The sequence below is a fragment of the Hippocampus bargibanti genome, linkage group LG22 (assembly GCF_051943395.1).
Source record: "Hippocampus bargibanti isolate YZ-2025 linkage group LG22, ASM5194339v1, whole genome shotgun sequence".
NCBI classification, from domain to species: Eukaryota; Metazoa; Chordata; class Actinopteri; order Syngnathiformes; family Syngnathidae; genus Hippocampus; species Hippocampus bargibanti.
In genome coordinates, this window is record NC_142755.1 from 2,830,001 (window position 1) to 2,845,781 (window position 15,781).

Genomic DNA, 15,781 nt, shown 5'->3' on the forward strand with positions numbered 1-15,781 from the left:
TTTAGCAAGTATTTATTTATTTGTTTGTTTGTTTATTTATTTATTTAGATGCAGAACATGTTTGGTACAAATCAGGTGCAACGAGATCGTGACTCAACGGCCTGAATTTGAATCAGTCGCGCCGTTTGACCCCTCGCCCGCATCGGCAACCCTCCGGCATGCCCAACGCTGTGTAAATTAGCTCGGGCCAGGCCTGCGGAGGTTACGGCGATGATAAGGTGAACGTGGGGAGGCATAACTGTTCACATCACGGCTCTTGTTGTGTGTGAAGTCGAGGAGAGTGAACGCATGTGACTGCGGGGGCGCACCGTGACCTGTATCTTAATGACTTTGGCGCTGAGGGAGGGTAATCAATAGCACAGTCAACGCCAACTACCGCCGATGACAAATGTTTTCGGGAGAACAGGCTTCGGGTCAATTCGCATTCAATTAAAAAACACGTAGGGGAAACAAAGTATGGTCGCGGCAACGATAAAAACACTTGATTAAATATTGAACACCAATCGCCTCACAGGTGGACGGGGCGGGACTTACATAGAGCTGAACGCGGAGCTTCTCTTCCTCGGCGGCGATGCGTTCCCGGATGACGGCCTGTTGGAGGCTTTCTTCGGCCGCGGAGCGTTCGGCGGAGAGAATGCGAGATACCTCGTCCTCGGCGTGACGCCTGGCCTCGGCCCGGGATTGGGCCGAGGCGCGGGACTTCTCGGCCTCCAGCCTGTAGACGATTGACGAGTCATTCTAAGGTTTGCAAATCATTTGCACTCATGGCTGACTGTCAATATTGAACGACGGCGATAAACTCCACGCAGACCACCATTTGAACCCCCCGTCGTTACCGAGCTCTCTTAGTTACCTAGCAACGGGCTTCCCTTTGCGGTGACAATGCGCTTGATTAGAAAAGAGGGACGTCCCTGAAAACTCCGAGCATCCTCCGTTGCATAGAATCAAGCGGCGAGGTAAAATAAACACAAAACCGCACGGCATGGCGAATTATGACAGATTGAAAATAAATACATGAACAAACAATACATAAATAAATACATAAATACACACAAATGTACACACAATAATCAGTAAATGAAACTTTAAAAATAAATCAATAAATAAATAGACACACAAATAAAAAAAAACATAAATGTTCATAGAAATAGTATCGTAATAAGCAGTACTATCGATATAACCGATATCGATATAACAAGACTTTACTGTAATACTTATTACTTGGCCCGTGCCTACCACTACATTTCGCAGCTAGCTAACTTGTGATGCCTCCACCTTGAAGCGTTAGCGTCAAATGCCGGTGACTTGGCATGTTTGGCCCCAGAGGAAGCCGGACAAAGACGGAATGAGGACTTGGGAGAGGGAGACAGGGGGGCGCGAGACCAGCAGCCATGGTCCTCGCACGTCAGCACACTCCATCCATCATCCGACTCCCACTCACTCGTAAATAAACACCAAGGCGCGCGCACACACACACAATGGGGAAGCTGCTAATAGCCTTTTTACATTCACCATTCCCCCCCAACCAAAAGTTGGACATCTTCAAAAAGTTGATGTGCAACAAAAAAAAAAAAATTGGTTCCATATGTAATCATTGACAAATATATAGTATAGACGTTGTGAATAAATACAGTGGAATAAAAAGAAACTCGGCAAAATAAAAGTATTTCCTCAGACTTGCTCACAAGTGCAAAGGCAAGCAAAGACCGCTATCACGAGCTGGATGCTATCAGTCAGCCTCGCCTCTATTGCTTTCCAGCCATTATTGCGCTCTCCCTGGGGATATTGGACACATTTTTCATTTGGCTGTAAAGGATTGACACCAGGTGGGAGTGCTGAGAAAGACGCTGCTTCGTCCCCCCCCCCCCCCCTAGGATCCTCTATGTAATGGAATGATTTTTGTGAGGACATGGATGATGTTTGCCCTTGGACTGCAAAACCAAGTGGTGACACTTTATTTTCCGCAACTAACCAGGAAGTCAAATCATGAACGTGGGTTCCAAGTGAACAGCTTGCGTTTTTGACATGCCGAGTTATGGATGGAAGTACTCCAAGAGGGGTCACCACCTAACAGGAAGTCATGCGGTATGGTGACGCTTGCCGTGTTCAGGTGATTGGTGAAGTACTTGGCAGCAAATATGGCTACTGGCGTGCTAGCCAAGCGCCCATGATGGAATACTTCAATGCTAACTGTTGTTACAGACTAAAAGACCAATTGGATTGAAAACAAGGAGTGCAAAGACTGTTTTTGAGGAACCTACAAGTCTCGAAACCTCACGCTTCCTAGATTTTACCCTGTTTTACTGCCGCTTCCCGTCATTCAAGTCAATTGTGCACAGATAATCTGGAATCAATTTGATGTAAACAGACCCAGCCTGTTTAACTGTTATCCTTGAGTAAGAGATCTAATCCAGGGCAGAAGGGAGTATTTGGTATACTCCTGCACAAGATGATATGATTAGCCAGGTTACAAATCTATCAGTTCACGGAAATACCACCCAAAATGTCTACGTTCTGTTGGTTTATGGATGGTAGTGCTTGTACCAGGGGACGACTTGGAGGGGTGTCTATTTATGGGACGTCCAGGGGCATGGTATTCAAATCCAGAAGGGAACATTTGACTAAAATAGCACAGAGAATCTGGGGTCAATTTGATGTGAAAAGACCCAGCCAGTTTAACTGTCATCCTTGAGTAAGAGATCTAAACCAGGGCAGAAGGGAGTATTTGGTATACTACTGCGCAAGAAGATATCGAATTAGCCAGGTTAAAAATCAGGCCACCCAAAAAAATTATGCTAAACAACAAACTACACTTCTTACCTGCTAATTTCTACTTTTTTCAACGTTGGCCTTCTGTCCTCCCAAAAACAAATCATCTACCGGTATTCCACATATCTCGACACGGTGCACCAGTCCGGTGAAAGCACCATAAAACAAAGGCATTCCAGGGGCGGGGTGCGGGGGTATGCAATATTGATGCTGAGAATAATGTCGCTGAATGCTGGCTATGAATATTTGATAGCCCCCGACTCGCACTCTCGCCAACACGCTGGCACGTAAACACGGCACACCTGAGTCTGAGAGGTAGGGGGGGCTGCATCTATAAAGCGATAGCCGTGATGGTGTTACCAAATACGACCGTGGCTAATCAGTAGCATACGGTCAGCTTATCTAGGTTGCTTGAATATGCAAAGTGGTGTGTAAAGCTCACAAGAGGCGAAAAGTATCACAACAGAAAAAAAAATGTAATCAAGCCCGAGGCGAAGACATTAGGTCTGTGTGAAAACGAATTCACCGGATTTTCCGCAATTTATGGTGTACCGTAACTCATTCACTGGCAAACGATGTGCAAAAATGTGTCCACTCCAGTGCCAGGGTTTTTGTCATTGTCACTCGAATTCTGGGACGCAGAGAATATTGAGGTTTAGGTCGACATTCATTCAATGCAGTGTAAGAAACCTTAGACGCTCTTCTTTCATTATAAAACAAAGTTAATTCCTAAATTATATGGGTCTGGAGTTATATAAGCTTGAAATGAGGGTGGCTGTCCAAAATACAATGCAATACATCCAAATTGGTTTCTATAGCACTTTAACAACAGCTGAATCTGGAACAAAGCGCCAACATGGGAAGAAGGGACATGCTTCCCACTTGTGGAAGGGAAAAAACATTGCTAGAGGCTTTGACCAGCGCTTTATCGGCACCAAAGTATGAAAATACAAAACCTGAAAAATTTTAATACATATTTTCAATTCCCAAATACATTCGTAAATTCGCAGTGAATGAGTTAAACTATTGGTTTTTCTTAAAAACAACAAAGACTCGAGATTTTTGGCCTGTTAAACTTCCACTTCCTCTCATTTAACCCAATGTTAATTCAACTGTGAGCCTCACTCAATAACTCAATTTTTATCCGGATGTTGCTTTATTCATTCGAACCAGAATCACACAAAAAGTTTATCCCTCAATTGAACCGAACCGGGTCCTGCAAACCAAAATCCATGCTGAAATATGTTTTTTGGCATTTGCTTGCATCCCCAATGATGACAGTTTGCTAGCTGGCTTCAAGTCAACTGACAGACTACCCCCATCACCCCCTCCCCTCATCTCCTCCCACAAGTGCAGCTGATGATTGCTTGTTTATGGCAGCATTTTCCACTTCCCTCACCCCGAGAAATGAAGGTCTAAAAGCCGCCATGATGTCCATTAATTGCAAGGAGGGGAGCAATTGTCAGCCACTTACTCCTTTGAACGGACGTCAATAAATGAGCTGCAGGAAGCGGTTACCAGCAAAAAAAGGAAAAGAAAACTGCAAACCAAGACCCCCCTCCCAAAAGAAACCCAACAACAACCGTTTGTCTGAGTCATTTTCCTCTTGAAGGAGTCTATAAGATGGACTTTTAATCAATAATCCAACACTGCCTCCTGAATCAAGAGACCTTGTGTTTTTGTGTGTTTAGCCACTAATCACAGGAGTCCATTCACCAGGGTCCACTGGATGTTGTCCAGGTCTATTAAAGAGCAAGGTTGGGGGTGGGCAATGGTTGGGAGGGGGTGGGACGCCATTATCGAGCACCATGGCCACACCGCAGAGCGACTGCTTGTTCTTTTAGCTTATGGTGAATAAATTCTGAGCTTCCCCGTCTTTAGTGAAGCTAATGGATGGTCCGACTTTGCGTTCAGGAAATTACCTGAGGTTGAGCCCCCCACCCCCTCCCCCCACCCCCACTTTCACAGGCGTGATTAATTGATCCGGAAATGACGGCGGGAAGAAAAGTGCTGATGCGCATTGGAAATGGGAGGTGGGGGGGGGGGGTGGCAGATTGGAAACAAAATGGGGATGGGTAGAGATGGGCGGCCATCGCTATGACGGCGATGAATCAGAGTGGCCAAACTTGGGGGAAAAATGTTGCAAATAAATAAACAAGCAAATAAATAAATGGGTATATAAATAAATAAAATATTATATATATATATATATATATATATATAATATATATATATATATATATATATAAATTATATATATATATATATATATATATATATATATATATATATATATATATATAATACATTAAATACAAGTAAATAACATGAAATACAAATAAATAAATAACTAAATAAATGAAAAGATCTTATTTTGTGTAAGCCCCCCGATGTGAGCAAAGACAACACCATCTTTTTTTCCCTCAGTGTGTACTTTTTGCTTCTCACCAAGCCTGCAGGTTTTGCTCTGCCTTGACCCTCTGCTTCTCCAAGCCTTCGTATAGCTCAGCACTGATCCGTTTCCTCAGGGCTTCTTCATCAACTGAGAGGAAGAGACAAAAATAAATAAATAAAAAAGTTTGCAGCGTGAGCGATGATTCTCATGTGTTAAAAGGACACGGTGCAAAGACCTCACAAATGAAATGAGCGTCTCAATGTGTAAGTACAGCTAGATTTCTGCGTTCGCATCCCTTTTGCAACCTTATCTGGCTATACTCGTGTCAGGGACATCACACGTGGATGCCTCTGGTGTCCTCGCCGCTCTATCTTGGCAGGTAATTAAGCGTGAAAGTAAAGATGGCAGCCAGCGACCAGGCCAAGACGTGCTCGGAAGGCACAAGTGCCACACGGTGCCCTGCTGTGTGTGTGAGAGAGTGTGTGAGTGGAGATTACACTTACACTGCATTAGTTAGATGGGATAATCCCTATTGTCAGAGGCTATTATTACCTGGTAAAATATAATAACAGTGGGACGGTTATGTGACATACACTGCCAAACTTGCATAGAGGCAATTTTCTTCAAGATGGAAAACGTGAACATGTTTTTTTCTGGCAAAAGTAAATTAAATGACAACAGAAATGTGGCAAAAATGCATGGACAAGAAATACATAAAATGCCACGTCTTGAACATTTATCTCTCCCACCTCCCTCGCCTGCAATTTTTTTCACCCCCGCACCACGAATCATCTAAACTTTTATACCCGGCACCGAAAAGGCCATGGGGCCAAAATGAAAACTAACTAACTAACTAACTAATAAAAGAAATAAATACATACATTTACATAAACAAATAAGCACACAAATAAAGAAATAAAAAAAATAATACAAATAAACAATAAATAAATACAAAATCATAACAATAACTAAATAAATAAATGGACAAATAATAAAACACAAAACATATGAAAAAAAAATAATAATAAAAATAAATAACTCAAAACTAAATACATAAATAATAAACTAAATAAATAAATAAATACATAAACACACAAATAAACAAAAACAAATAAATACACAAATAAATAAATCAACATAAATAAATACTAAACACAAAACATAAATAAACATAAATAATCAATAATAACAATAAATAACTCAATAAATAATAATATAAATAACCAACTAAATAAACTAATAAATAAATAAACACACAAATAAACAAAAAACAAATAAATACTCAAATAAATACCTTAAAACAGATAAATACAAAATTATAAATAACAATAAATAAATAACTAAATAAACAGACATAAACACATGAATAAACAAAAACAACCAATGAATACACAAATAAACAACAATAAATAAAACAATGAATAACAATAAATAAATAAATGGATAGATAAACCAATGTTGCATTGAACCATATGAGGCTCTGGAAACTGTGCACTCTAATGAGAAAAGGTAACATTTAAAAAGTCCTCAAAGCTTAAAACAACCAATTTATCACCGTTTCCTTTACCGCCCAATACCTGGCGGGGGAAAGCACGGGGGCAATGGGGGTGGTGTCAGTAAGCTCATGATATGATAAACACTCTTGGAAGGGGTTCCCCGCTTTGGGCAAAATAGGCTTCCGTGGAACTCCATGTCAATCCCGGACGAATGCATGGAAAAGTTGCCGGGAGAACAAGATGGAAAAAAAACGCAAAGTTGGCCGGTGGAGATAATAGACGATGGCAAATTGCGTTTCTCATCATGGCTTTGATTAACCCCTGGGACCCGCGTAGAAGGCCTAATCTGTAACATTAACACTTTGTCACGATTTCTCGGCGTAGTCGCCGCGCGCTTTTCGTCATGCTGTTTTTTTTTCATCTGCAATCTGGAGGATCCAGGTACCATTTAAGGTCAAGCTCCATTTGTCTAGTTTTACCTCTTAAAGCTATTTTTATGGGGGGGGGGGCGTCTGGCTCTCAATTTTTATTCAAAATGAAGGACTACATAAACATTGTATTTCAATGAACGGCACCTTGAATGTAGTTCAAAACGGCACCTTATAGCATTTTTTTTTCTTTAGATCTAAAATTTTCATCTTTTGGGGTAAGTGTTTCCGCAATTGATCAATGTATTTTTTATGTACTTTGTGTACGTAAATTACTTTTTTTATATGGCGGATACTTTACTATAATAATAATAATAATAATAATCAGAATCATCTTTATTGCCAAGTATGTAGAACACACAAGGAATTTGTTTCCGGTAGAACACACTGCACTAGTATCATCATCTAAAAATTGCTAAGTGGCACTATACAGTTCCCTTTGGGCTACTGTTGAAAGAGTTCAGAGTTAATGGCTTGGGGGAAGAAGCTGTTTAAATGTCTGCTGAATTTGGTGCGCATGGATCGGTAACGCCTGCCTGAGGGGAGTAGCTGGAAAAGGTGGTGGGCAGGGTGCGGAGGGTCCAGTAGGATTTTCTGAGCCCTAGTTTGGATTCTTGCAGTGTGCAAGTCCTCGAGAGTGAGTAGGGCAGTGCCAATGATTTTTTCCGCCGTCCTAACTGTCCGTTAGTCCGTTAATAATAATAATAATAATAATACATTTCATTCATAAGCGCTTTTCAAAACTCTTAAGGTCACTTTACAGTCACAATATAAGCTTTTCTGCGGGTGAGCAGTGGCAGCCACATGCACCAGTGTTCACTCATGTACAAAAAGTATCTGTCACTTATTAACTCATTCACTGCCATTCCCGAATTCATTCAAGAATTGAAAAACATGACGTGGAGCGCCATTCCTAAATGTGTTCAGGTTTTATTTTTTTTCTTGTTTGGGTGCGGGTAAAGCGAACCATGGTCTATAGTAATGTTTTTTTTCCACAAGGGGGGAGCATTTCCCTTTTTTCCATGTTACCGCTTTGTTTCAGCTACAGCTGTTGCTAAAGCGCTATATAAATCAATATCTATGTATTGTATTTTGGACATCTGCCCTTATTTCAAGCTCATATAACTCCAGACCCATATAATTTAAGAATTAACTCGTTTTTTCTGATGAAAGAAGAGCATCTAAGGTTCTTTACGCTGTATTGAATGTTTATGTAGTCCTAAAACTCAATATTCTGTGGTTCCTGTAATTCGAGTGACAAAAACCCTGGCATTGGAGCTGACACATTTTCGCACATCGTCTGGTGAATGAGTTCAAATCCGACCCCAAACGCACTCGACGCGTTTCAAAAAAAAAAACAACTGTCGTTGCGTTGGGCGTTAAATCTGAAAAGCAATTAGCGCAAACAATAGTGGGATGCTTGAACCAAAACGCCGCCGGGAACAATAAATAAATAAAAAATGTTGAAAGAAGCTTTTGTGAAATTTGGTGTCAAAGAAGGGCAAAACTCTCATGTACTGCGCATACGCATTTTGCCTTCACTGCAGCTTATTGTGCCAAACTGCAGAGGTGTCGTTTTTAATCACTGGAGTCACTGTGGCGTGGCACTAGTTGTCCTTTTTTTATTTTATTTTTAATTAGCTCGCTGATTTAGCGCAGGAAAGGACAGTGTATGCCGACGTGCCCAAAACCCGGACGCCTGTCTCTCTCTCTGCGCCCACACGCTTGTCTCTGCGTGCGTAATGAGCAACGTTCAAATGTCCTCGGCCCAAGCGGTCAAGAGACAGAAAAAGAAAATGACCAGCCAGTTTTCCTTATTGAGGGAGAATTTAGCAAAGTAGTCCGATGACACCTTGTTAGGCTCATGATTTTGCCACATTCGGTCAACGCAGACAACAAAAACGGACGCCTCCATCGACGCCAATGAGCGGCTAATTTATTAACATGGCGAGGGCGAGCGGAATTTATCATTTGATTAGCAATCAAGAGGCGGACAATGAATTACAAGAATGAAGACTAATTACCAAGTTGAAGTAAAAAAAAACAGAGGTGGCTTCAAGTAAACACCCACACAATAAACATGATTAAAATTCAAAATGTGGCCGCACATAAAATTAATCCACCCGGACACTTCATCCTCGTAGAACCTCTAATTAACTTTGACGAGGAGGCACGCCGTCCCCCTGTATAACGCATAATGAAATGAGTCATTAGCGAGGATGATTCTACTTTTATAATGCATGTATTCACTTTTCGGTTTGTCTGCCCACCGCAGAGGGAAAATACGAGGCTTTATCCGTGTACAGTCACATAAAAAGTGCCATTAATTTAACTCATTCACATGTGCAAAAATGTATCCGCTCTAGTGCCACTGGTCACTGGTGTCACTCCAATTCCAGGACGCACAGAATATTGAGTTTGAGGACGACATAAACATTTAATGCAGCATTAGAAACCTTAGACTCTCTTCTTTTATGAGAAAAAAAACTGTTAATTCTTAAAGGACAACCGACACCATTTTTTTGTTTCCTAACTGACATCAGAAAAACGTTTGATCGCATCTAAAATACCCAAAACACGCAGTCTGGTATTTTTAGTCAAATGCAAAACACCAATAAAAATGACTTAAAGTGTCTAAAAAGTACTTCAATTTGAACCCGGAAGTGGTCAGTTTCAGAAAGTCCCGCCCTCAGTTTGTGACGTCATGCCAAGATGTCTTGCCTTGCTAGAGAATCAAAACAATGGCTTCAGATTCGGAGAATATGCTTTCTTGTGACTCGTCCAGTAATGAATATGATTCAAATAGTTCTGAAGAGGAAGCATACATGGTTGCAATCGAATAAATGCCATTTTGAGGTATCTGGGGGCGGGAAATGTAGCAGAAAAAGAAGCAGAAAATGGCGACAAAGCTCCTGTGAGGAATTAATCAGCCCGTTTCCACAGGCTGATTAATTCCTTACACGGAGCTTTGTCGCCCTCTTCTTGGTGCTACACGAAGTTTTCAGACCAGCCAAGTACAGCAAAATACATTGACGTGATGGAAGGACCGCTACAATGCGTCTTTTTTACGGTGAAGGGCGGTCCTTTAGTGACGTCACATACGGACTCGTCACCAACTCAAAAACAAGACTTCCGGAATATTCAGCGCGAGTCTTAAAACGTAAAATATAGCTATATGCGGTGGAATCTGTAAAATACGCTCAGTAGAAGTCATTTGAAGCCATTTTAAAAATTATGGACACAACTTGTCCGGTGCCGTCGGTTGTCCTTTAAGTGATATGGGTCTAGAGTTGCCGTCATACTCATAAAAAAAATACATCACGATATGTTAGACAGACTGTATAATTTTTATTTTTTTATATAATATATATTTGATATCATATTTTTATTTTGTCACTCGGATAATAGTAAAGTTTACACTGTGCAATATCAGGGGGAAAGACTGTCTTTCGTTGTTTATTTTCTTGTTACATGCACTGTTATGACACTTACTTGCCGGTGCGACAGGAGGAGGTGGTGTTGAGGGGACTGGATTGATAGGAGGAGAACATTCTGACTGCACCACCTGTTGAGAAGGGGTTGGGGGAGGAGGTGGAGGAGGAGGTGGGATGGTCACCTGAGACTGTGGAGAAGGTGTTGGCTCGGATACAGGAAGCGACGCGAGGAGGTTCGAATCAGGCGGCGGGCAGGCAGGAGAGGAACGGTATTCATTTAGTGGAGTTAAAGCATCCATTGGAGAAGGGAAAGTAGCGGGAACAGGGGTATCGGAGGGAGGAGTTACCGAGTCAACAAGGGGAGGAGATGCGGAGGTTGACTCAAAAGCAGGAGGCACAATTGCGGGCACGGAGGAGGAAGGCAGCACCACGTCAATGACGGTGGGTGCTTCTACCTGCTCAGGTTGAGGAGGAGGAGGTGCTATGAGTACGGGAAGAAATGGTGAAGGAGCAACAGGTTGTGGATGAGGGGAGGGAGAAGGTCCTCGCATTCGATTGATGACGTTCTCCGAGAGCTGTAAGAAAGCATTCAAAGTAGTGATTTTTTTTAATAATCATAATAATAATAAAGTAAACAGATCTCAATATTATTGAAGAAAGCACGCCAATGACATGAATGGGATTACGATTTCATAAGTGACTCCTGCCAACGCTCCAAGGTTTACCTTATTGACTTAAAGCGGCTCATCTAAATCGAATTGAGCACACACACAGGCTGAATGTTTTAATTTAGTTACTCTTGTTAAGCAAACTTCGTGCTTGCATGGTTAGTGAAAAAATATTCAACAAAATCACAGCTAAGACATTTTACAATTACAATTTTGGAACGGTACACTTGAACGCCGCTTTGCGTCATTCATTCATGAGATTACACGCACGTGATATCTGACGTCAACGTTGCAATGACACTTTTATTGCTACGCAAAAAAAATACCCTGCATCTTCTTTTAACAATTATTCACGAAAGAAAATAGTAAACTGAATGTTTGCATGCTTGTTATAAGAAACATTACGTAGTTGGTCGCCTTTAAGGATATGGTTGTTTCAAAAAATAGTTACATCGAGTAAGAACAGAAACATACAGAATCCAATGTCGAATTGCAAGAACATTACACTGACACTAATGCAACGCTTTCTTGACATTTTGTGTCGCAGTGCAACATGTAAGCGTGCTGTCAACTCACCCTGATGCCCTTCACAACTGTCACATTTTCATTCTCGTCCGACTCAAATGAAACGCGGCGGGTACTGTTGTTGGCTCCCATTGTCACACCGCAGGCCTAAAATCGATTAAATATCTAAATGCATTCATAAACACTAATGTCAAGTAAACCTTTTTGCAGGGGCGAGGAGCGTTCCAAGTTACCCGAGGCCCAAACGCTGATGTTCCGGCTTCTCCGGGATGACGTAGCCAATAAAACAAGACGTGATTCATGCAGCTCGCAGCATCAAAAATTCCTATTGGTTGGTTTGTCAAGAACGGGCGGAAGTCTCGAAAACCAGGACGTCATCGAAAAAGGTAATACGTATTCCAAACATTTAAATGATTTACTGTAGTTTGATTTAAATATATATTTTTAATCACCACATATTTATACGTTAAAATTATTATACAACGTCATTTTGCTCTAAATAAAGTAAATTGTTAGGATTGATTAAAAAAACATTTTACAACGCATTTACTCAAACTGAAGTATGTTGCTCATTAGTTTTATGTCGTATAAACTGATGCATAGCTCATATGGTGAACAACAAGACTTTTACCAGCTGACAACAAATGATGATATCAATTAAAAAATAATACATATTGCATGTAAGTGTAAGGTAATTATGGAACAGGGTAGACAGAAGTTGAGGAGGAGGAAGAAGCGGGTGTAGTATTGCCACAGATGACCTATTGTAATTCATATCCAACACAACATATTGCTTGTGGCTTGGGAAAAATGCCCAGACTGTTGTCAGCTTCACTTTCCACCAAGGAGCGTATCTCTGTCCAGTCCGTGCACACGCACATCTGTTGTTTATATTGTATTATGACTCATTTGGGTGGTTTATTTCTTTGCCCCTGTCCACCATCAAAACACCCCCCCTAAAAAAATAATGCTTAAAAAACATACACTCATCTTTCTGAAATTATAAAAAATATAGCTTGAGTAGAATCATTGTTGGCGTTTTTACAATTTGATTGTGTTAGGTACAATAATTCCAGTTTCAAAATGAAAAATTACGACTTTTGTTTGTTCCAGAAAGCCTTGCAAGATATCAAAGTACGTATAAGACAAAATTGGATTTTACTTGAGCACCAAGGCTATCATTGTGGATGACAGCTCATAACTCTTGTCATCTAAACTCAATACATTATAAAAAAAGAATTGTTTCTTAACGTTTTGATGCTACACATGCAAAGTGTGGATCCAAAAGACATTTTCAAGTATCTGTGATCATATGTAATTTGCGTGATATCATATTTGTATTGCTTTTTTTTGCTGCAATTTTCACATTTAGTTCTTCCTTTACTTCCTGCTTCATATGTGCTTGATTAAATCAGTAAAATGCAGGAACACATTGTGCTCCATGTCATGATTTTTGTCATACAACGTTGACATTACATTTGAAAAGCAAATTTTGCCTTTGTATTATTTCCCCATGTGTCATGTGTCTTTGTTGTACAAACAGTCTCGCCTTAATTGTGCTTGCCATTTTTCTGTTTGTCTTTTATCAATGAAAAATTGGTTTTCTTGTGCATGGCAGTCAAAGCGCATTCTCCAGGGAGAAACACTCGTCTCTGAATCTATTATGATCACAGATTACATAATGAGTAACTGGAATATGCATTGATGCCTCAAGGCGCTCCTTTAAAAGCCTGAGGCTGTTTTGAATGGAAAGCTTATATCATAGATACATGACTGAATTATAACCTAATAAATGTTGCGTATGTCTAACAAAGGTTTCGTTGCTCATCTCTTATTCAATGTTTATGTTGAAGGAGACATTTCCCAGGCAAAATTCACAATTTAAAAAAAAAAATCACAATATTTGTGTCCCGACAGACATCAACCTGAACAGCATGACCTTGGCCCACTGTGATTGGGGACGAGAAGGCCAGAAGATGAGGGGGATTGATAGGCAGAAGGCTTTGGCGATAACAACTTCAAAATTAAACCTGGACCAGAAGAACTCGACTGCCTTCTTTTTCAAAAGAAAAGCGTGACCGTCTTCTCTCTTTTTTTTCCTGGCTTGGTGAGAAGAGACATAAAGATGGCCGACAATGTTATCTCGTCAGTCCACCGGCACATCAATCACAGTCTAGACTACTAAGAATCGACCACCTCCTCCCCCACAATCAATGTCCTCTACCATTGCCACCGGAACAGCAAAGATTGTCAGAGATACAAAGAAGCAAAGCCCTGACAAATCTAACACCGTGGGTACTCTAAATGAAAGAGGCTATTAACAAACTGACAAACACTTGGTTTTCTGCTGCCCTCCCCATTTTCCCCTTTTCTTCCTCATGGTGGAGATCTAACTTTACAATAAAGGAGGTTCCTTGCTATGATGTGTAAATTCCTGCAAAAATCAATATAACATTAAAGCATGTCTCATTTTCCAGGGTTTAACATAAGGCACCACCTTTTCTCATCCTTTATAATGTGGAATCACGTGTTTTTACAATTTGTTTGTTACTCATTGTAATCTTTTTGTATTAATTTTAGATACAAACGTCTTTTATTGCGTTTCGCGTGTTATATAACTTTTTCAAACCGTGCAGCAACAAATCTATTGCTTAGTTAAACTCCAACTCCCACAATCCCTCAGTGCGCTTCCGGCTTCCGGCTTGGTTGTCATTGCTGCTCGACAAGATGTCTTCGGATGCAGGTCGATATAGGGGAGCTGTCACCAAAAATAAAGACCCCTCCGGTCTTCTCATCTCCGTCATAAGGTATTGTTTGCAGCAATATGTTTATTTTGTGAAGTCGCAAGGTTAATGCAATCGGAGGCTCTTCAAGCTAACGGAAGAGCCGCTATCCTATGCTAAAGCTAAGCTCTGTTTGCATTGTTTTCCCGATTCTTGTTTGGCTGCTGTCACTAAAAATAAAGACACCTTAGGTCTTCTCATCTCCGTCATATTGCTTGTCACAATATGTTTATTTTATAAAACGTTGAGGTTCATGCAATCGGAATCTCCACACGCTAACGGAATAGCCGCTATCCTATCCTATGCAAAAGCTAAGCCCTGTTAGCATTGTTTTCTCGCTTCCTGTTTGCGTCAAAGAGATTTCTCTTTTTACTTTGCACGGACATTTCTTTTTGGAGGAATGAAGCTCGTCTTACGTCGGGTCCCTGTGCTTTCTGGACACACATTCTGACATTTTTTTCGTCTTTAACATCTGTTAAATCCCGTTTCAAATTGTTTCTGCCTGTCAATTTTTTTTGTGCAAGATTTGTTTGGATCGCAATTGAAACACGAAGCAATAAAGTTGTCAACTCAGATTTGAATTTGTGGAATATCCATCTCTCCATTTAGAACCTTGTCCAGCAGCGATGACATCCAGGACAGGGAGACAGAGAAGGGTCGCCTGGAGGAGGCCTTTGAGACATGCGACCGCGAACTCGACCAGCTCATCGTCCAGCATTACGCTGAGCTCACCACCGCCATTCGGACCTACCAGAGCATCACCGAGCGCATCACTACTTCTCGCAACAAGATTAAGCAGGTAGGGAATACTAAAGTAGCTAATTTTTCACGTTTCAGAATCAGAATCGGAATACCTTTATTCGTCCCACAATGGGGAAATTTGCAGTCCACAGCAGCAATTGAAAAGGGATGGGGTAGGGGTGGGGGTGAAAGGATAGAAAACAAGATATTCTAAGCATAACAAAATAAAGTGTCAACTGTTTCAATACACTTCTGACATTGCTGTGTCTACGTGTAGGTGAAGGAGAACCTGCTGTCTTGCAAGATGCTGCTGCACTGTAAGCGAGACGAGCTAAGGAAGCTATGGATCGAAGGCATTGAGCACAAGCACGTCCTGCAGCTTTTGGATGAGATTGAAAGCATCAAGCGGGTGCCTCAACGCCTCGAGGCTTACATGGCTACTAAGCACTACCTCCACGCCACGGATATGCTGGTGAGTGAAGGAGAATTTTGTGGCTTTGAATAGTATTTCACTCATAAGCTTCTGTGAATAAGTGGGGAAC

The 15,781-nt window shown here is 41.0% G+C and overlaps 2 protein-coding genes across 5 annotated transcripts in view; one reads left to right on the top strand and one right to left on the bottom strand.

Moving 5' to 3' along the window:
- chchd3a (coiled-coil-helix-coiled-coil-helix domain containing 3a) overlaps positions 1-11,978 on the bottom strand; it is a 30,293-nt gene extending 18,315 nt beyond the window's left edge. For 2 of the 4 annotated variants that reach the window (XM_088989247.1, XM_088989248.1), the window contains exons 1-5: positions 11,767-11,975; positions 10,870-11,097; positions 10,581-10,653; positions 5,218-5,311; positions 535-715 (exon numbers count right to left, since the gene is read on the bottom strand). In XM_088989247.1, coding sequence (XP_088845373.1) covers positions 535-715; positions 5,218-5,311; positions 10,581-10,653; positions 10,870-11,097; positions 11,767-11,847 — 657 coding nt within the window. In that variant the 5' untranslated portion in view covers positions 11,848-11,975. Of the gene's footprint in view, positions 1-534; positions 716-5,217; positions 5,312-10,580; positions 10,654-10,869; positions 11,098-11,766 lie in introns of all 4 variants that reach the window. The other 2 variants (XM_088989246.1, XM_088989249.1) reach the window with 2 other exon arrangements.
- Positions 11,979-14,383: 2,405 nt separating this feature from the next.
- The window catches only part of exoc4 (exocyst complex component 4), a 52,316-nt gene continuing 50,918 nt past the window's right edge, over positions 14,384-15,781 (top strand). Inside the window, exons 1-3 of the mRNA XM_088989240.1 lie at positions 14,384-14,522; positions 15,108-15,297; positions 15,517-15,711. Coding sequence (XP_088845366.1) covers positions 14,443-14,522; positions 15,108-15,297; positions 15,517-15,711 — 465 coding nt within the window. The 5' untranslated portion in view covers positions 14,384-14,442. The remainder of the gene's footprint in view (positions 14,523-15,107; positions 15,298-15,516; positions 15,712-15,781) is intronic.